Genomic DNA, 21,943 nt, shown 5'->3' on the forward strand with positions numbered 1-21,943 from the left:
ATCTTATTTTAAGACTATTAACTACACGTTCAGTGTAGAATTAATAGATTATCTAAGCAGCCGTGGTCTAGAATTCTCAAGCAAACTTGCTAATACATGTGGCATTCTAGAAAGGCATTTATTCAACCTTGAAGTGACAGTTTATAAATCTTTTGCTTAAGCAGTATGAACTTTTTTGTTGTTTCAAAATATTCTCATAAAACAAAAGAGATACTCTGTAGACAGAAAAGAAAACAAATTATGGCAGGGAGGGCAGAAGAGGGTGTTGGATCTCCTGGAGCAAGAGTTTACAGATTGTTGTGAGCCACCTGAAATGGGTTCTGGGAACCAGGCTCTAGGTGCTCTAGAAGGAGCAGTAAGTATCTTAACCACTGAGCCATCCCCAACCCCCACTATAGCTTTTAGTCTCTAGAAATGTTAGAACAAAGTATCTTTAGTCATTCTCTGAATGCTGATCATAGAGTTACCATTCAAGTCCCTTGGAAAGGAGATTTGTAATTGTGAATGGAAGGGGACCAGGTCATTGTCTGCTGCTTCATCCACATTAAATAGCAGCTAAGTCTGCTACCTCAGCATAATGTCCTGCTGGAGAATTGTGTGTGCTTTGCGACCAACAAAGACAAACTTGTTTGGATGGTTATTTTTTTTTAGCATATCAATAATAAATGTCATCAGTATATATTTGCTTCTTATAGTCATCTCCTTTGTTTTTGTTTTTAAATACTTCATGGATTTGGAAAACAGTAAAGGAGAAAATAAGATTCACTGAAGTCTGTTACTTATTTTTCTGTATATGTACAGATGATTGTGTGGGGTGTGCACATCACAGCACACATGTGGAGGTCAGAGGACAATCTCATTCAGCTTGGATCTGAACTCAGGTGATCAGACTGTCTCAGTGGGTGCTTTTACCCACTGAACTATCTTTTGGCTCCCAGCTTAAATTTTAAATTTTACTTAAGTTTATTTGTTGGAAAGTTAAGAATTGTGATTAATTCAAGTATGTTGTATTTTCACCTGTAAGTTTTATGAAGCATAAATATAAGTCATAATGAATTTTTAAGAACTAATTGAAATATGGTATAAGATGTACACTAAGTTTTAAAAACATAAGTTTAAAACAAACCGGTTATATTTTATGTTAAATATATAAGGAAATGATAATATTTTGTATATACTAGATAAAGTATATTATTAATATCTATTTCATTTAACCTTTTTAATGTGGCTACTGAAAAATTAAAAATTTCATACCTGGCTTTTGGTATATTTCTATTCATGCTGTTTCAGATGCACAAAAAATCTGTGTGAATTCTGCTTCTGGAAACAGAGTGTGGCTCCGAGAGTTGGAGCCATCTTTTTACATGATCCTATCCAACCCCAGGAATTTTACAGTGTTAAGAAACCAAAGCACCTTGGTGCGGGAGAATTATCTGTATTCTGTCAATCATGTATTTTAATAAAACGCTGATTGGCCAGGCAGGCAGTATAGGCTGGAAAGCCAGACAGGAAGTAGAGGTGGAGCAAAGAGACTGGGAGTATTCTGGGAAGCAGGAAGCTTCCTCCCCAGTTCTGCCCAGACCACCGGAGAGGAAAGATGTAAGCTGCCCAGCTGAGAAAGGTACTGAGCCGTGTGGCTAACGTAGATAAGGATAATGGGGTAACATATGTTATAAGAGCTAATAAGTAGCCTGACCTAATGGACCAATCAGTTTATGATCTTATGGAGTCTTGTGTGTGATTTTCTTTGGGGTTTGCCAGCTGTGGGGTACCGGGCGGGACAGAAACCCCAACAAGCCGGCCCCTCATGTTACAGCACCTGACAGTTAATATGAAAAGCCTTGGGTGACAGGGCATACTGCAGCTGTATCCAATTAGGTGAACAGAGGAATGGGAGAAACACTCTACATTGAGTCACATCCCTAGCTTTGTAGTTTTAAACATGGTTTGCTGGGAATGAGACCTCAGAGGTCAAGATTTCAAGATCTAGGGGAAAAGTTGCTTGGGCTTGCTAGTAGGATTGAGTAGCAAGGGGTGTAGAGCGAAGAACACAGAACACAACAGTGAGCGGAGGCAGCAAGGGATGGGAGCACTTCAGAGCTTTAACTTCTGTTGTGGGATTCGGACTTAGAGTTCAGCGCGTGAGTAATAAGGAGTGTGTTTCTAGAGATTAGCTAGTGCTACTAAGGATATTGGACAAGACAAAGAAAGGGTCAGTAGACACCTCGTTGCACACAATGGTAGTCATTCCAGCAAGAAGAGGCCTAGACTAGGTAGTTATTTTGGGTAGGGGTGGAAAGAGAATTGAAGTAGTGTTACAATGGGAAAACAGTAAAACTGTTAGAGTCACAAAATAACTTCAGATAGAAGAGGATACTGTTAGGTGAATTGATAAGTGCAGGGAGGTTTGTGGAAAACACAGTGTGTTTGAAGTACAAGTAGAGTATCAGTATGTCTTCAGGTTACTTACTGTGGCTGAGGAAGAGAGATGGTTTGGAGGGAAAGATAGTCTTGCTGAAGAAATGACGATAGGTAAGATTTCCCATGAAGACTGTAAAGATGAGAAGATGGAATTGATTTTAGACTCTGAATTCCACCGAGGCTTCCTGGTTTACAGGCCCTTAATTGTGTAAAAGCTTTTACCTAGGAACTTGCTGAGTGCTTCTCTGCACAGATGCTAGGCTTTGAAGATGAAGGGATAATGCAAATGCTTCTGCCTTAGAGGTAATTGAGCTCTGGAAGGAAAAGTACACTAATCTACAGAGCAGTGAAGCCAGAGGAGAGGGCGCTTGTGCGAGCATGAGTAGGAGTGTAGGAGTGCCGGTGTGGCCTTGATCCGAAGGGAGAGTTTTCTATCATTTCTTTCAGTTAATCTGACTGGATGAGCTTCCCAACTGGACGCTAACATGACAGTGTTATAGATGTAACATCTAGGACCTGCACAGCAGCTTCCAGTGATTTTAGTTTCTATTGTTGACATGTTAACATGGCACATTGATTAGTGTTATTGATTTGCACCTGTTGCTGATGGTTAATAACACATGAATGGCTTCATTAGTGTGTTGTAGGATTTCTAGAAGTGAGCATTTGTTGAGCTTCAGAATTTCTCCTTGAGACCTGTTTGTTAGTGGTGTGTAAATGTTAAATAAGTAGACCATCAAAAATAGCAGTGTGTTGTGCAGAGCTGGAGCCTCAGAGAGGCTGTACTTTAAGGTAGTGTTTGATTTATGTTTATATTTCAGAATTGTTAAGTGGGTACTATGCTGTTTTTTTCTAAAAGTTCCCTGAGGTGAAAAACTTTGCTTTGGAGTTAAAGTTGATTGGTGATTTTTAGTTTTAAAACTAAAACAGATTTAGCTGTGATTTTATTGTTGACTACTTAGTACGTTTGTTTGTTTTGTTCCCTAGTGTCCTGTTAACTGGCCAGGTGTCACAGTAGGTGTTATAGCAAAACAAAAAACAAAACAAACAAAAACAAAGATAGCATGCAAAACTTGTTTAAGTAAATAAATTATAAAAAACATACATACACACTTTTGTTTGTTTCTTTTGTTTTTGTTTCAGTAGGGTCTCACTATATAATCCTGGCTAATTCTAAAGCTTGCTATGAGGACTAGGTAGGCCTTGAGTTTGGTGTATTTCTCTTGCCCTGGTGCTGTGATTATAGGTCTGTGCTATGTTGCTTGGATGTATGCACACACATACACACAAACACACACACGTTCTTGTTGCATCAATTAAGAGTTAAAAATAATGTAAATTCAGTTTTGGAACCTAGTCCTAGTCTCCCCCCATCCTAAATCAGTATGATTGGCCAGAGGAATTTATTCTACTCAGTGATATACTTCTACATTTCTAAGGTAAAGATTTAAGGATTGTGCTGAGTACTGTATATTGTTTAATAAATGAGGTGTTTCTCTTTAGCCGACTTGGATTTTGCCATTCTTTGAAGTTTATTGTTCTTAAGTTCTTAAGTTGACGTCAAAGGTAAAAGACAAGTAGTACTTCCTGCATTGAAATAAAACTTCAGATGTGGTTTAAATTTAAAGCTACCCTTAGATGTACTTCCTGAAGTTTCTTCCTGGAGATCCTTTGAGGATAAAGTGGAATAGGCCAAGTCTTTTTTAAAGTATAAAATTGGGTCATGAGCAGAGGTACTAGTCCCAATTTGGTTGTTAATTAATGACAGATATAGCATGTAAAATTAACTTTGGTTTTTTTTTTTTTTGTTGTCGTTCTCCTTTTAAAGGTTGATTTTTTTTTCGTTGCATGAAAAATTCACCTTTGTTTGTTGATGGCAATATACAAACAAGGTTTTTTATGTTAGAAAACTAATCTTACTTTGATTCATATATTCTAAGTGTCTGTTAATTCTTGCTTTGATTCTTGTGTAGGAAAAGGCAGCTGGAGTATAAACTGAAGATTTGTGCTTAATCAAGGGGACTAAGTCCTCTGATCAAATTTTATCCGTCTTCTGTACAGCATCATGTATGATAATTTATACATGTAGGCTCTTGATCCTACCACCATTTATAATTCTGTGATTCTGCCCAAGAATTTTAACACAAGTGACTGATAGATACTGCATTGAAACTCTAGTTGGGTTAATCCTGAACATGCAGATGCTTGTGTCCCCAGACTCTGGTTCCTAAGCAAGCTCTAGGGGTAACCATCCTCATGCTGATAAAGTTAGATGAAACACAGAGAAGGTCTGCCTGTTCTTACTCTGAGAAAACTGATGTTTTTGTTTTTCTTCATGCTTTCCAATTTTTAGATGGGACTTACTGTTTAGTTTTGTATTCTGTTTTTCTTATCCTCAATTGTTTTTGCTGCTTTAAATCAATTACACATGGCCTTTTCAAAGCTTATGTAATATTACTAGATAGTACTAACCACACCTTTGTTCTTACACATTTAGTTTGATTCTGTTAAGTAACAATACAGTGAACATCTTTGTTAGGAAAGGATTTTTCTGTAAGTAGAATTCTTATTTTTATTTTTGTAAAGGATTCTAAAAATATTTCTAGAAGTCTTCTTAAAGGAATTTTTTAAAAATTAAAAGAAAAATCAAGGACTAGAGAGATGACCCAGTGGTTTAGAACACTGACTGCTTTTCTAGAGGACCCAGGTTCGATTCCTGAGCTTACATGGCAACTCCAATTCTGGAGAATCTGATGCTCTCTCCTGGCCTTCGTGAGCCCTGCACACATGTGACATAGATATACAAACATGCAAATCACTCATACATATAAAATAAATAATAATTTTAGCTGAGTGTGGTGGCACACAACTTTAATCCCAGCATTTGGGAGTCAGAAGGACATGCATTCCAAGTCTTAAACTTATGTTTATTAGGTTTACAAGCAAATACTTCTACCCTCTGAGCCATCTAACCAGCGCTCTAGAAGTTCTCGAAGCCTGCTGCAAAAAAAAAAAAAAAACAAACAAAAACAAAAAAAAGTGTTTCTATACCCATATGGTAATAGACGAGAACCAATCCCTGCAAGTTGTCCTCTGACTCCACACTCCACCTCCACAGCACAAGCACACCTAAACACACAAATAAATAAAATTAAATGTTTGTGTGTGTATATGTATGTTCTCTAGACAAAACAGTATGTTATTAATCATTGTTGTAACTAATACTTGTTTTGTATTCATACAAGAATTAATTTGATATTTTATAGTGAGTATTTATACCCAAGAATTTGTTTCTTTAGGAGTTTTCAAAATAGTTTGGATGGTTTAAAGGATAACAGTTCCTTTAAATTTTCCCATTGATTTATGTTTAAGACTCAGAATTGCACAAATTCTGTTCTTTTCCCTGACACTCTGAAGACTTAAACCTATTGTGGTGGCACATGCCTCTTATCTCAGTACTCTGGGAGACTGAGGCAGGAGGATTGCTGGGAGAACAAGACTGTCTTGGGCTACACAGTTCAGTTCAAGACTATTGTGGATACACAGTGAAATACCACTTTAAAAACTGAAACTGCGGGTTGGAGAGAGGCTCAGCAGTTAAAGTGCTTGCTGTGGAATCACGAGCACCCAAGTTCTGATCTTAACATCTGCACAAGCTGGATATGTATCTGAAACCCCAGTTCTGTGCATCTGTAACCCCAGTTCTCTGCATCCGTAACCCCAGTTCTCTGCATCCGTAACCCCAGTTCTATGGAAGGCAGAAACATGAGAATTTCTGGGACTTGTTGACTTCCAGTCTAGCCAATAAAATGTGAACTCCAGGCTCAGGAAGAGATTGCCTGATTCAGGAAAAGACTGCCTCAAAGGACAAGCCAAGTGAATCATGGAGGACACTCAATACTCTCATTTATCCTTTACACCTAAGTACAGATGTATGTACCCTTCCTCTACCCATGATGTGCATATAGGCTCACCTCCACAATAAATGGATAAATAAATAATCTTTCTTTTAAAAAGAGCAAAACATTGAAGATTTAAGTAGATTATGAATATTGAGTAAACTGATTAAACAGGGCTAATTCTTCTCCTAGAAACTCTGTTTGAGAGTTATGCATATGTGTTATATGCATGTGCACTTGCCTGTGTGGGTCCATGTGAAGACCAGAGGTTGGAACTGGAATCTCCAAATTAGCTCTCCACCTTATTTTGAGACAGGTTCGCCGTGAACCTGGAAGCTCACTGCTTAGGCTAGGCTTACTGCCAGTGAACCCCAGATCCACCTGTCTCTGATCCACAAGGATGAGGTTACACATGTATGCCACCTGTCATATGGAGCTGGGGACTGGAACTGAACTGCTGGGATTACAGGCATACACCACTGCTCTTGATTTTGTGCTGTACTGGTACTCAAATCCAGGGCTTTGTGTATGCTAGGCAAGCATTTCTACCATTGAAATCCATCTGATAGTTGTATTCCTTTTAACGTCACACTAGTTTAGAATGTTCTTTCTGACTTAAAGCCTTAGTAACTCCTAAATGCCATATCGGATGGCTTCTATGGTAGTTCTTTCTCTCCAACGGTACTGTGCTGAGAGTTGAACTCACAGATTTGTGCATGCTAAACAAAGTGCTTTTGAGTTACACCATTAACAACATCAGTGCTTTTAAACATGGCACATAGGGTTGTCTTTGTTCTTATTCTCCTTGCCACTTCTGTCACACACTTTGTGGGTTAGTATGAGTCTGTGACAGGTGCCTTTACCCCCTTTCTGAGACAGGGTCTCACTCTGCATCCTTGGCTGTCCTGGAACTCACTGTGTAGACCAGGCTGCCCTCAAACTCACAGAGTCCCCCTGCCTCCTTCTCCTGAGTGCTGGGATCAGCATAAGTGCCACCGTACCCAACTTCATACCATGCTGTTTTCTTCACGTGTGCTTCTGCTGCCTCCCAGTTAGCTCCATTTTGTTTTTGCCTCCTTTGTCCTTTGGAGGCAAAGGACATGGATCTTAAGCATCCGTGATTAGGATGCTTCTTTTTGCTCCCATAAGTATCTGACCCCTGTGTAGTCTCAGCATTGTCTATTATTCATTCAAATGATTAGTTAATTTCACTGTTCTTTACTATATTCTGAGATCCTAGAAGACAGAATTTATTTGTGTTGCACATGATGCTCAGTTCATTTGAAAATGTTCATTCTCAAATAGGGGCACAACTAACCATCCTTTTCTTCGCTTTAAAAGTTCCGTAGTTTTGTGTGTATTTGAACATTGTTCATTCAGTAAATTTTGTTATCTGCCAAGAACTAATGTACTAACCATACTAAACCCTGAGATTGGGTATTAATTTGTAGAGAATTATATGTAATTGAGCTTTGAAATGAGGAACTGGGTTATGTTTCTGTGGTACTGAGGAATAAGTTTGTAGTTTTGTGATGCTAAGCATACCCTGTGTATCACTGAGTCTGCCCTTGGAGGAGCATTTTCTAAGTATTCTCATTTGGTTTTAAGATTTATTTTTAAGTAGTTAACTCTTTGTTTTCCTACTGTGAATGGGTGTTTCTTTTTCCAGTTACATTTTCTGATTATTTATTAAGTTGAGAGAGATTAGACTATCACGTATCTAAGACTATAAAAATATAGTTTAAAAATTGTCTTGGAGCTGGAGAAGTGGCTGAGAGGTTAAAAACATTTGTTGGTCTTCCAGAGGACTCATTTGTTCCCCATCACCTACACTGAGCCGCACACAACACTCATAACTCTGGCTTCAGGGAGTCCGACAGCATCCTCCTAACATCCTGGCATACATTCACATAGACATGTACACAAACAGAAATTGATTTTTTTTTAATTGCCTAAAACCTTAGAATTTTAGAGCCAAAGGAAACTTTAGTGACTTGCACCCATCCTTTTGTATATGGGTTAAATATTTTACTTTTGGATAGGTGAGCAGATCTTGAATAGAACCTACAGCTATCAGTTAACTGATTGTTGCTTTCAAAGTGAGGGAATCTGTCAAAACTCTTTGGATTCTGTTTGAAGGTACTTACATTTTCAATCTGGTTGTGAATATTAGATTATAGCATTTATGCTCATACTTTTATCTGTTTTCATTTTTCCTTTAAAATTTCTTGGTTGTTTTCACGTGTTGTTTTGAAATACTTACTTGCTCATGTACTTTGTAGTACTGACGATTAGACTGAACATTCTGGGCAAAGGGTGTATCTCAGATATTTTACCCAAATTTTGAAATACATTAGAATAATTTAATTATTTATAAGTCTCTATTAATGTCATTTCAATTTGTAAATGTTATGCTGTTTTAAAAATGAAATTTAAATTTTATTTTACAGGCAACCACACCCCCTAATCAAGGAAGGCCAGATTCTCCAGTTTATGCTAACCTGCAAGAACTGAAAATATCACAGTCTGCTCTCCCTCCACTTCCTGGGAGCCCAGCAATTCAAGTTAGTGGAGAATGGGAAACTCACAAAGACAGTTCAGGTCGTTGCTACTACTATAATCGTGCAACCCAGGAGCGAACCTGGAAACCACCCCGATGGGCTCGGGATGCTGGCACAAGCCGAGATTTCCAGAGCCCAGGGGAACAAGAGGTATGAGTAAATCAGAGCCAACCAAAGGCTCCAGTTTTTCTTTCATTATTCAGAGATGAAAGAAAGGACTTGGTTTCTTGGTGTCAGTATGGTGGAGCATTTTTATCTCTAGATATCAAATGTTTTCCCAAGCTTCTTTCTAACCTCTAACTATTGTGCTGATGCTAGATTTAAAGAGCACTCTCTGGCTCCTGGACCGGGTCTTGAGCTTCTGCTTACTGCATTAGGAAGCAGCATGCAGATGTGGGCACTGGGGCTCCTAACACTTGGGGGATGAAGCCTAAAAATCAGTGTCTCAGCTGCCCTGGCTGCATAGCAGTTTTGAGACTGGCCCATCTCAATAGCTCCCTCATTCCCAAAAGGATGCTTATTGCATAAATCAATAAGAAAAGAAAGAATGTACATGACTAGAGAAGTAAAATCCAAGTTACTTATCAGAACAGTTAGACTTTTTTTTTTTTTGGTTAGTTTTCTTTGGCCATCAAATTCCTGTTTATTTTTCTGTCAGAGGGATACAAAGTGACCTTTTAATTCCACTTAAGGGAGGTGATGGTAGTGCCCTTGCTGTGGCTGAGTTAGTCAGTGTAAGGATGATTCCCTCACAACTCTTTTCCTAGGGGTAGCTGACTTTTCTCCTTCTTTCCTCTCCCCTCGCTGCAGGCTCATAGAGAAACTTGACTAGCTTGGTTTTGTTTATAGCTTAGATGTATAGGTAAAAGGTAGGTGGAGTTGGTGGGATGAAGTAAAGTCCTGTCATTTTGTGCTGGGCTGCCCACAGGGACCAAGTCTCACAGGAAGCAGCTAGCTGCTCCAGGAAGGAGCTGGGTCACCTGTCCTGCATTTAGCAGACTCTAATAGCTTTGTAGCTAGTCTTCCCTTTCTTGTCCTACTTTTCAGTTGTCTATTCATAGTTCTCGTTGATGGTGACTTGCACTTTTGATGTTCACAAATAAGAATAAAAATAGAAAAACCATAGCAAATTTGTTCATCTATATTGAGAAAGCTAAGAAACTTGTGTATGAATTACATCTCTAGAAAGATTTGAAATTAAACCATTTTGTATATCAATAGTGAAATCTTTATAATTATTAAAGGTTAAATTAGTGAATAATTGGAAAAATTTAGATATACACAGGAAACTTCTATGAGTTTCTTAGCCTTCTAATTGTGTAAATGAAAGTGGTTTTGTCTATTAGGGCTTCAACTTATACTTTCAGCATAGTAGTGTGACAGTAGGTATTTTCAGAGTTCCTGAGCACACCTTTTATCACTTCCCTAGAAAGGATGCACATGGAGGTAAAAATGAGACTGTATGTGTCTGAAAATTTCTTGTCCTGCTTCTGTATTTAATTAATCAAAGGCTCGGGTATAGAATTACAGGTTGGAAGTGATTTTTTTTTCTCACAATTACAAGGTGTTTTGAACTTCACTTGAATCATATATGTTGGTCAGATGCTTTTCTACCCTGTTGGGTCTTTCTGTGTAGACTGACTGGTGTCCACAGAAGCTTTCAGCTATTCTCCCTACAACATAGGGGCTTTCAGGGTGTCAGTGCCAGCATTCAGTTCTCAGATGCTTCCTTAGTTTCTATATCCATGTCTTGACTATGTTTTGATTTGTAGCTGAAGGTCTTATTGATTGCCCTCTTCAGGGGATTAACTCCCATAGTTCTGTTGAGGAGCATGCCTAGAGGACAGGCGTGAAGAAAGGGATTCTGGCACCTTTAGTCCTCTTGTCTTTAGTACCTTGATCTTTAACACACCTTCCCCCTGTTGGTTTCTGAGCCATAAATTTATTGTACTCCTCTGCTTCCACTGCCTGCCTTCCAGTGTAGGCTCTGCTGTCTTCTGCATGACTAGTTGAGGTGTTTGATCTTTGTAGATATAATTCACTACAGTTATTTTTGTAGAATTTGAAAGAAAGTAAGTGATCACGCCTCTGTTTCACCTTAGAGCAGAGGTTCTCAACCTTCCAAATGCTGTGGCCCTTTAATACAGTTCTTCATGTTGTTGTGACCCCCCAACTGTAAGACTGTTTTCGTTGCTGCTTCATAACTGTAATTTGCCACGGTTACGAATCTTAATGTAAGTATACGATATGCAGGATATCTGATATGTGACTCCCAAAGGGGTCACAACCCAGAGGTTGAGAACTGCTGTCTTAGAAGCTTATCTAGTGGTTTTCTTAGAATAGTGGTTCTTACCTGGTGACAGTGCTTTAAAACAAATGTGCTTTCCAGGACTTTGGCAGTCTGAAAGTATGTGTTTGTAATTTTTTTATTGGCATATATTTAACTGACACATTATTGAGGTATTTTTATTTTAAAGGACTTCTATAGTTTCAAGTTGGTTCTTTTAGTTTGGTTTTATTTGCTAACTCATTATTCTCATGTTTTCTGGCTTCCTTTGTTGATGCTGAAAACTCAGCTGTCAATTTATCCTACGAAGAGGAGTCTTGTCTTCTCTTGCTAGTTTCTCAGAAGATTTACTTTTCTGTAATCTGATTTACTTTTCTGTAGTCTCACTAGGGTGTGAATGGTGAAGATGTCTTTGTTTATCACCTTTCTGTTGTGATATCACAGTGCAGAAAACCAGATCAAGAAGAGAGGGTTTTCTTAGGTTCACAGTTTCAGTCTCTTCAGTTGGGTCCGTTGTTTCTGGCTGTTTGTTCGGGAGAATATCATAGTAGGAAGACAGGCAAGACAGCTGCCAGGGAAGAGAGAGGCGAGGGATGGGAGACAGAGAGAGCAAGGAGCCAGGGATAAGCTACACCCTTCAAATACGTACTGCTTGTTCCCTGTTTGCTCAAGTCCTACCCTTTAATAGCTCATCCAGCCTTTGCTCTAGAATGGCTGTATCTAATCTGCATGACTGTCATCCTTTCAGTGGCACCAAGAGCTGAGAGCCAAGCCTGTCACACGTAAAAGCCTTTCAGGCTGTTCTGTGTCTAACTTGTAACTATTTTTTTCCTGTCAAGGCTTTTTTTTAGGATTGCATTAATATAAGCAAATAATTAAACATTATTAACTTTACCTCCCTATTTATAATGTACTAAAGACAATTTATTTTGAAAATTAGATATTTGAATATTAGTATATATATTCAAGATATCCTAGTATTTTTAGTCAAGTAAATTCATTCTTTTTAGATTCTCACTGCACTGCATATTTGTATTGAAAGAAGAAAAATCCTTGTGTTTCTGACTGTTTGTAGCCCTTTTCATCAGAAGAAAACTACCACAGCAGTTGTTACAACCAGTCAGATAGTCAGTGTGGTTCTCCTCCAAGGGGTTGGTCAGAAGAGTTGGATGAACGTGGGCATACCTTATATACCAGTGACTATACTAAGGAAAAGGTACTTTTCTTTTTCTTCTTTTTCTTATCTACTATACCTGGGCATAATCCTCTCATGAGATAATTGTATACTGAGCTTTTCAATAGCAATAAAATAAACACATTAGCTGGTATGGAGGTACATGTTTATAATCTAGTACTTGGGAGGCAGAGGCAGGGTGGGGGTTGAGTTTGAGGTTAGACTGGATTGATTGACAAGGCTCTTTCTCCAAAAGAATCTTGTGGGAAGTATTCCTCATGGTAATTTGACAATGGAGTACTTAGTAATACTATTGATTCATGGTTTTGTTTGTTTGTTTGTTGTGTCTGGGGATGGACTTCACACGTGTTGTGCCAACAGTCTACCACTCAATTTCACTGTGATCCCTGCTTCCCAGTTTAAATGGGCTACGGCGATGGTGATTTTTGTGGTACTGATAACCCATTCAGATGGATCTTTGTGGGTAGGCCTGCTGTCATTTGCTTGGGCTTTTTCAATAAAAATATTTCCTTGTATTTTTCTTTGGGGAGGTTGAGGGTGGTTTGTTTTGTTTTGTTTTTCCAATGATTTTTCTCAACCTGCTGTTACTACACGCTCACATTGCTTATATTCTTTTTTCCATTAGGACAAAATTTGTGTTAAACAAAAAACCATGAATCTAGTATTTTGTGATTAATTAGTTTATGAATATATCAAATTTTTATTCATTATCTGTGAAGTCATTTTAAATGGTAGCTAACTGGTTTGCTAGTTAAGGGTAGGGGGTAGGCAAATAGCCCTCTTCCTTGCTTCAGTTACTTAGCTCCAGAATGCATAGAAGTAGTGGTTTTTTTCTTCTATAGTAATAAAGATTATATATTCATATTAACAGTAGTCTTTTTCCCTTCCTGTCCTATATTATTTTGTGTGCAGTTCTCTTCTTGTTTTACTTAAAATGCATTGAATATAATGCATTGGCTGAAGGAAATAATAAGAATTTGTGTAAAATAAGTCTTTTAAGTTGTGAAATTTTATGTTGAAAATAGTTTTTTTAATGTTTCACACTTCTTTTCAGGATGGGTTGTACCCTGTATTAGCAGATGTGTGTTTCTATGTATCTTCATATCATGTTTCTTATTATGTTGTTAAGTGTATTTGAATTACCACCTGACCTTTGAGGAAAGAGAAATCGACACTGATATTGAGTATTATACTCACTGAACTTAGGTACAGGTAGTTGATGTGATGAGTTTTTTGAGTTCATTTGTTTATTTGGTAGTTCATTGCAAATAGGATGAAATTTCTAAAAATAATACCTAATAACTCTTAGAGTAGCCAGTTAAAGTAGTCTTGATTTAAATTAAATAAAAATTTGTTGTGTTTTTACAGTGGCTCAAGCATGTTGATGATCAAGGTAGGCAGTATTACTACAGTGCAGATGGATCTCGGTCAGAATGGGAATTGCCAAAGGTAAGAAGCTTAATGTCTAAAGTGAATGTCTAAAGACAGTTGCCCTAGACTTGTTTCATTTATTTATTTAGAGACAGAGTCTTTCACAGTAGGACCGGCTTGTCTGAAGCTCCCTATGTAGACTAGGGTAACTTTAAATTTTCTTTAGTTATCTGAAGTTCTTATGTGGAATTGGTCTTGTATTTATTTATTTTTTAGGAGAAAGGATAGTAATGTTATTCAAGATCATTGTTAGTCAAGGTGTATATAGTAAATCAGTAACTGACCCCACACACACACACACACACTTGACCCTGCCAGGTATTGATGAACACATAAGTTCGCTGCAGTATTGTGAATCATTATTATTGTCAGACATGTCTTTGGTAGCACAAAGGGCAAGACTATGCAGTATTATTATGTGTGTAATACATTTAAGATGGTAAAAACATTTAAGATGGATTTTTCAAAAAAGATTTAAGTATGTGTATGCCTGCTTATCTGCATGGACATCACAGTATGAGTGAGCATTGCCTGTGGAGGTCAGAAGAGGGTGCTGGATCCCTGAAATTACAGGCCATGGCAGGCTCCTCCATATGTGTACTGAGAACTGAACCTGGGCCCTCTACAAGCACCCTTAACCTCTGAGCCATCTCTTTAGCACTTTGAGATAGATTTTTAAAATAGGAACATGTAAAGTTAAAAAAGCAAATAATTATATTGTATGAAATATTAAAACAAATATTTTGGTACTAAGATTTTATTAGAGTATAGCTAAGGAGAGGTGGAAAGACATGGTGTCTGGAAGTTGTATTCAGAAAGCATCAAATGTATGTTCCTCTTACTATGTTCCTTAGGAAAATCACTAGAGACAAATATATTAAAGTGGTAAAACTCAGTGCTCTGTTCTTCTTCTTTTTTTTCTTTAATATGCATTGTTGTTTACATGTGTGTTTTTGTTAGGGAATCAGATCCCCCAGAAACAATAGTTACAGTCAGTTGTGAGCAGCCATGTATGTAGGTGCTGGAAATTGAACCTGGATCCTCTGGAAGAAGATCTGTCTTAACCAGTTCTCTTAACTGCTGAGCCATCTCTCCAGCCCATTAGGTTCTGAGTATAGTCTAAGGGTTAAGGGTGTTTAAGTTGTGGGGCTGCTCTTGTGTTTTTCTTTATTATGTGTTCTTTATCATCGTCTAACATTTTTGTGCTTTGTTTGCATCTGTGACTATTCTGCGCCTAGTAACATGTAAGCATATTTAAAATTATGATTATTACCATATTAATTTATATTATTTTTTGTTGCTACATAGAAAAGCTTTCCTAAAATGTAGTAATTACAAGCTCAGAAGCTAGACAAAGTTCCATGAAATTTTATATACAAGCTTACACATAACCACACAGTGATTGCCAGTGATTGTATTTCAGAGAAGCCCTATGTAACAGTTGGGTCTCTTTACAGACATTTGAAATATCTGGCACAGGATTTTGGTGGTCTTTCAACATCATCATTGTTTAGTCTAGAAATGATAATCAGAAGATTGCTGTTTGTCAGAAAATGCTGAATTGAAAACAAACACCCATATGTGTTGACTACTTTGCCCATTTCAGTGTGAAGAAAGAGTAACAGCTTTGTTAGATGTTTGCTTGCATCCACTGTGAAGAGTTAAAAAAACAACATATTGTACAGAGAAAACATAGTCCAAGTATAATTGTTGAAATTATAATCAAAGTCATTAAAGACTAAGGTATGCTGGGAGTGATGCAATGTTTCCTTCCATTTCAGGTAAAGAATGCACCTGTTTGGACATTGATTGCTATTGTTATTTTGTTACAGCTTAGATCATTTAAGTTGCCTACATAAGGTAGCACAGCTCTCCAAGCTTTGTAGTTTTCCATCTTTCTGTATGATCTTACATTCCAGATTCCTCCATGGTACAGACTGCACAAATACCACATAAATTTCACATGCAGTTCTTTTTTGGCAGCAATTGCATGTCTTTTTCTTTCTACACAATTAGTATGTTCAGAAGTAGTGTTCAGAACTCGTATTACTTTAGAAAAACAGTAGTATGTCTAACTTTAAGTGAAGCAAAGACAAAACCCCAAACCATTAAATGTAAAAGCTGTGTGTCTAAAAAAACCTTAACTTAAGCCTTATAATAATTATGGTAGTGTTATGAAGAACCTGATGTTTCCACTTCATTTATTCTTAAAGCAACTCTGTGAGGTGACAGGTCTGCTCTGTCTTTTTTGCAGCAGTTTATGGGGAGTAAATATTTTACAAAAGATAACACCGACTGGATATATCCAACTGTGAAATCTAGGATTTAGTCACAAGGTTTCTCAGTAAGAAAACCAGACAATTCTTAGGGTGTTCTCTTGAACATTGCCTAGTGATCAATCATGTGTCATTAGGAGCCACTGTAGGTTCACGTTTGTATTTTAAACTTATGAAGTGTATTTTTTTTTCTTTAGTATAATGCTTCATCCCAGCAGCAAAGAGAAATAATTAAAAGTAGGAGCTTGGACAGGAGGCTGCAAGAACCAATAGTGTTAACAAAGTGGAGACATAGCACCATAGTGTTGGACACCAATGACAAGGTAAGAGATTGGAAAAAATGTGTTGAGAATTTTGGCAAGTGTTTGGAGAATTATATTGTTTACAGTTTATTGTTTAGCAATTTGTCCTACTATTTATGCAATATTTTGCTGTGGTTAAATACAATTCTTGTCTAAAATGTTGACTTCCTTTGAGTACAAGTTAATGTTTTATTTTTCCACTATTTTATACATACATATATAATGTACTTCATCTATATCACCTTTCTTGTACTGTTCCCACTGAACCTCTTCTCAAAAAAATCTCCCTATTTTCATTTCTTTGCTTTTATAGCCTGTTTTCAAAATGGCTTGGGTGATACTTCCTTGGGCAAGGGCAACTTATAAGTGGCTATCTTAGGACAATAATATTTCCTTATCTCCAGCCATGAACTGCCCATAGTCCCTCAGTGAGGGGTGAAACCTCATGAGTTCCTCACTATGTGTGTTGGAATGGTGAGAAGCCTAGTCTTGTCAAGTAAGGCCTTATGAAGGCATTCGCTGTTGCTTTGAGTTTATGGTTGCAACAACCACTTCATATCCAGAAGTTTCGTAGCACTTCTTCCCATCCTCTGTCCTCTGTCTTCTGTCTTTCTGTCCTCTCTCTCCCTGACATTCCCTGAGCTTTGGAGGGTAGTATAGATACCCTGTTCAGGGAAGAGCACTCAATAGTCATTTAATTCTTGCATGCAAGTTAGTGTTTTTGTCTTCATGCACTGTGAAAATGCTTTCTTCTTAACTAAATGGCATGCGTTTGTATTTAGCACCAGTTTATTCTGTACTGGTTTTGGTCTTATACTTTTCTCAAATTTTGTACAATAGGCCAACTCTTTTGGAACTTACTGGTGTCTAATGTATGTACTTGACATGTTTGAGCTGGTGTATATATATATGTATGTGTATATGAGTATATATACTCATACTATAGTATATACATAATCATACATTGCACTATACATACACATACACTCTTACTCGATTTTAAAGTCACTTTTGCTGTCTTTGATCTCCAGGAAGGTTTATATAGTAAAGATTTCATTTTCCCTGTCCCAGGAGAGGCTGGGATTCCTTATTACTTTATTTTCTCACACAGAATTGCTTTTATCAGTCTGAGGAGTGATGTTCTTTGTTTCTAATAGGGAATGAATTTTGATTCAGATTTCAGAAATGTGGTTCTTAAACTTTTCAGTTGCACTCTAAACAGCATGGTTTCCTTTCAGGGCATGGTGGACATTTACTGTGCCTTTGTAGAACATTAGTCATACCCTCTTAGAAGATGATGGGGTGGTAATGTTCTAAAGTTAAACACATTGCCTTTAAAAGAACATTGTCATTCTTTTTCTTTAAAGCCATCATCACTTTTCTCTTGTAGCGTAATTAACAGATTTTTCCCGCTTTTGCTCCTTTTGTTTCTTGTGAAACAGGATTTTTCTCTGTAGAGAAACTTATTTTAGTAACTTGGAACTTATTTTAGTAACCTTTATATTGCTGTTAAGAGACATCATGATAGAGGTAGCCTTATAAAAGAAAGTATTTAATTTAAGGACTCACTATTAAGAGAGCTATATTTCATGATCATCATGCTGGGGAACATGATAGTAAGCAAGCAGGCACGTTGCTGGAGCAGTAGCTGAGAATTATAACTGATCCACAAGCACAAGGTGGGGAGTGGGGAGAGGGAGAGAGGCGGGGAAGAAAGGACAGAGAGAGGGAGAGGGAGGGAGGAGGGACCTACAGGTAATAACACACTTCCTCCAGTGAGGCCACACCTCCTAATCTTTCCCAAACACTTCCGTCTACTGGGGACCAAGCATTCAAATGTATGAGCACATGAGGGCAGTTCTCATTCAAGCCACCATAGTGACCCTTCTGCCTTCGTCTCCAGAGTGCTAGAATTATAGGTGTACACCACTGTGTCTGGTTAAAATGAAAACATTGTTGGTATGTTCCCCCATGTTTGGCTACTTTTAGTCTTAAATACTTTTATAAACAATTGATTTTATTCAGTTCAAAATAAGATGTTTTGTTAGTATAATTGAGTATGAATTAGTCTTTGTATATAAAACAAGGTAGATTTTTTTAAAGTGGTATACACACTTTCTATGTTTATAATATGGACTTACAGAACAATAATGAAATTAGACCAATTTCTGGGTTTTGTTTTCAAGAATATTTTATAACTAAATATAGAAATCTAGAAGACATACTGAATGAATGACGTTTTAGAATCATGTTATTGAAGATATATTTGAAAATGTATTAGTATTGAGATTAGCCTAGGCAAATAAGATTTCTTAGAGGTGTTAATGGTAAATACAATCAACTCCAGGAATTGGATTATATATCTAGGTATAGAAAACTCTTTGGCAAAAGCCATTGTTGAACTACCTCTACTATCTCTTCAAGTGAAAATAAAAATATTTTGGTGAGATGTACTTAGAGTTTCTTTTTTCAAATATCCCATTATATTCAAGAGTGAGTGTACACAGATGCACACCCATTTCTGTGAGATTCTGTGAGATTAATCTGATCCTTGAAGTCACCTTCACCAAGTATTACTTCACATCCTTTTTTCATCTAATTGCCTTCAGGCAGCAGCAATGTGACTGTCCTGAGAATAGACGTTTACTTATTTTTAGTAGAAGTCTCTCTCTTCCAGTTTGCCCTTTGAAATAGATTCACAGCTAATTGCTTCATCAAGTAAATATTTCCATTTCTTTTTATCGCCTAAATATGCCTTCTTAAAATAGGGCAGTCCTTGAGGTTATAAAAAAGTGACTGCACTGGAACAAGCTTATACATAATGGGTATATATATAAAAAATTGAATAAAACCCAGTATTGTGTGTCAAGCATTATTACAATAACATGGATTCTAGTTCAGTAGCCAAATAACCCTGAAGGAAGTTGGGGGATGTGGGTATTACATCCAAGTGGATTTCCTTGTTTCTGCTTGTGTATGATTCTTACTAAAACTGTTCATAAATGTGAAAGATGTGTGTATACATATATACTTATAGAGATACATAAATGTACACTTGATTCTTTACTATAGTTATAATTACGTATTCATTGCTACTCTTATTTGGGATTCTATGTCTGGTGAACCTATATTGCTTTTGTTCAATTGCTTTATAGTTTGCAGATCATTAAATCTTTACTTTTTCAGGCTGTTACAATACACAGAGAAGTCATATTACTGAAGTCAGAAAAATTAATCAAATGAGGTTGAACTGAAATTTGAATGGTCTAGTTTGTTTTTCTGGAGTTTGTGAATAGGATTTGAATATTTCATCTATCAGTGGTATCAGTGGTATTAGCTTTCATTGGTTGTAAGATTGTCCTTTCAAAGCTTACCCTGTAAGTCTTGATTGCCCCCTAGTTTCTGTAAATATAAATTGAACCAGTAGCAAACTGAAGATGTTTTTCAAGTGAATGAGTGTTGAGATCAGGCTTGCATTGTTATTTGCATTCCGGGGCTTGTTGTCAGAGTCTTCTAGTTTCCTGAGTGTAGACATCAGGATGAACAGATATGGAGATGAATATTTAAAGGCATTGTGTAGTTGGGTTGGAAATTAGTAAGAGGTCCTGGTACTCTCTTTTCCTCAAATTATTCAAAGCATCTAGGAGAATGGAGAAAATTTAAATAGAAGTAAGTGTTGGTACCCCCCCCCCCCAAAAAAAAAGCTTTTTAGTTTTAATCCTTGATGAGAAATGCTGTCTTTTTAGTTTTGACCAAACAGGCTGTTTACTCCTATGATATTCTTGTAAACATGACAACGTCCCCCAGTGCATCACTTCTCTTTAAATGTTAGATTTCTATGGGTTTATTTTTATCTTTATATCTAATTATTGACTAGTAACTACAAATTCCTTGAAATACAGTAATAATTAAATTTATTTTCTCATTACTTTAGACTAAAAATTCTATTTTGTCAGTTACATGTAATTCTTGTGAATGTTTCTAGCATAGCCCTCATTAATCATTTCTATCACACTAATAACATGTTATATGGTGAATAGTGTATAATTTTAAATAGGATTAATTAACAGTGATGGACTCTTTTAGTCAACATAGTTGCTATAAAAACATGCCATAGTTTGTAAACTTTTAATAAAATACGTAGTCTTTAACTCAGTGCCATCCCACTTTTAGAGCTGAAATAGAGTAACAAGCAAACGGTTTCCTTTGTTTGCCTTGCTAAACTCTCCCACTGTGAACACGGGGAGAAACAGATATGTTTAAAATAGAGTAACGTTTTTCATTACTTATTTCTTATAGGAGTCTCCAACTACCACAAAACTCTGCTTACCTGAAAATGAGTCTTCTCCTACCTCATCAAAGCATCAAGATCCAGTTAGTATATTAGAAAAATATAAAATAAATAGCCTAGTCTTTTCAATCACTTTCAGTAAATTAATTTTTAAAATATATAATGTTGAAGTAATTTTTGTGCCTTTATTAAATTTTATTGGCCTTAGAAAAAATACAATTAAAACAGTTTTAAGAATCAAATTTTAATTTGTTTTAAAGTCCCTTTTATGCAAAATATGGTATTAATTTATATGTCATAATTCTAAATGACAAATTTATACTTGGTTTTTAAAAATAAAATTTCCAAGCCTGGCAATGGTGGCACATGCATTTAATCCTGGCGCTTGGAAGGCAGAGGCAGGTGGATCTCTGTGAGTTCAAGGCCAGCCTGGTCTACAGAGTGAATTCCAGGAGAGCCAGGGCTATCCAGAGAAATTCTGTCTCAAAAAACAAACAGCAACAACAGAAATTTTCCAGAGAATATTACAATTACACTTCTTTCTTTCCCAGGCCAGCAGTCTAAAGGTAAGACGTATGCTCTTCCTTCCCGGCAGCGTGACTGCCCTTGGAAGGCCTTGTTGATGTGGCCAGGGAACGCTGGAGATGCTAAGTCTTCACACTGGAAACCTCCAAGCACTTTCTCTTCTAACAGTGTAGCCTGATCTCAACCTGGAGTTCACACTCTCCTGCTTTCCTGTCACACTCATCTACTCTTGGCCTGCACTACTGTCCCTTCTTGGTGGCATTTGACATTTTTAAGGACAGGATAGCAAGACTACACTCTTGGGCTCCTGCTGTGTCCCTAGCTCATGCTTCCTGTGTCCTCTTCTCCCATACTGCATGACACTTTGGTAACTCTCTCAACCCTTCCTCCCTCCCTGAGACTGTCCTGCACCTCTGCCAGATAGCCTGTGCCTATCCACTAGGATGAAGTTCAAGCTTGACTTCCTCAGAGAATGTAGGCCAGTCCCCCAGGGCAGGGGAGCTTTCCTTGTGATACTCTTCATAGCGTGAGTTCTGTTTACTTATTTCATAAAGCCAAGAGCAGTACTGGCACCCTCTGGTCAGCTATCACTGACTGTTCAGCAAATACTTGATGAATTAATAAATGCAAGTTTGACACTTTAAAACAACAAACTTTTATTGTTACTAGTTGATGAAATTATGTCAGACTTGTAGTTACAGAGTTCAGATTCTGTGCAGGCCTGGGTTTCCACATGTGCCTCACTTCCTCCTGGT

The 21,943-nt window shown here is 37.2% G+C and overlaps 1 protein-coding gene across 8 annotated transcripts in view; it reads left to right on the forward strand.

Moving 5' to 3' along the window:
- Positions 1–21,943, forward strand: part of Arhgap12 (Rho GTPase activating protein 12) — a 103,641-nt gene that overhangs the window by 50,719 nt on the left and 30,979 nt on the right. For 3 of the 8 annotated variants that reach the window (XM_085698915.2, XM_085698914.2, XM_048460611.3), the window contains exons 4-8: positions 8,771–9,031; positions 12,244–12,384; positions 13,732–13,812; positions 16,268–16,393; positions 20,672–20,746. In XM_085698915.2, the coding sequence (XP_085555041.2) occupies positions 8,771–9,031; positions 12,244–12,384; positions 13,732–13,812; positions 16,268–16,393; positions 20,672–20,746 (684 nt within the window). The remainder of the gene's footprint in view (positions 1–8,770; positions 9,032–12,243; positions 12,385–13,731; positions 13,813–16,267; positions 16,394–20,671; positions 20,747–21,943) is intronic. The other 5 variants (XM_085698916.2, XM_085698918.2, XM_085698917.2 and 2 more) reach the window with 3 other exon arrangements.

The sequence above is a fragment of the Myodes glareolus genome, chromosome 14 (genome assembly GCF_982192425.1).
Source record: "Myodes glareolus chromosome 14, mMyoGla1.1, whole genome shotgun sequence".
Taxonomy (NCBI): Eukaryota; Metazoa; Chordata; class Mammalia; order Rodentia; family Cricetidae; genus Myodes; species Myodes glareolus.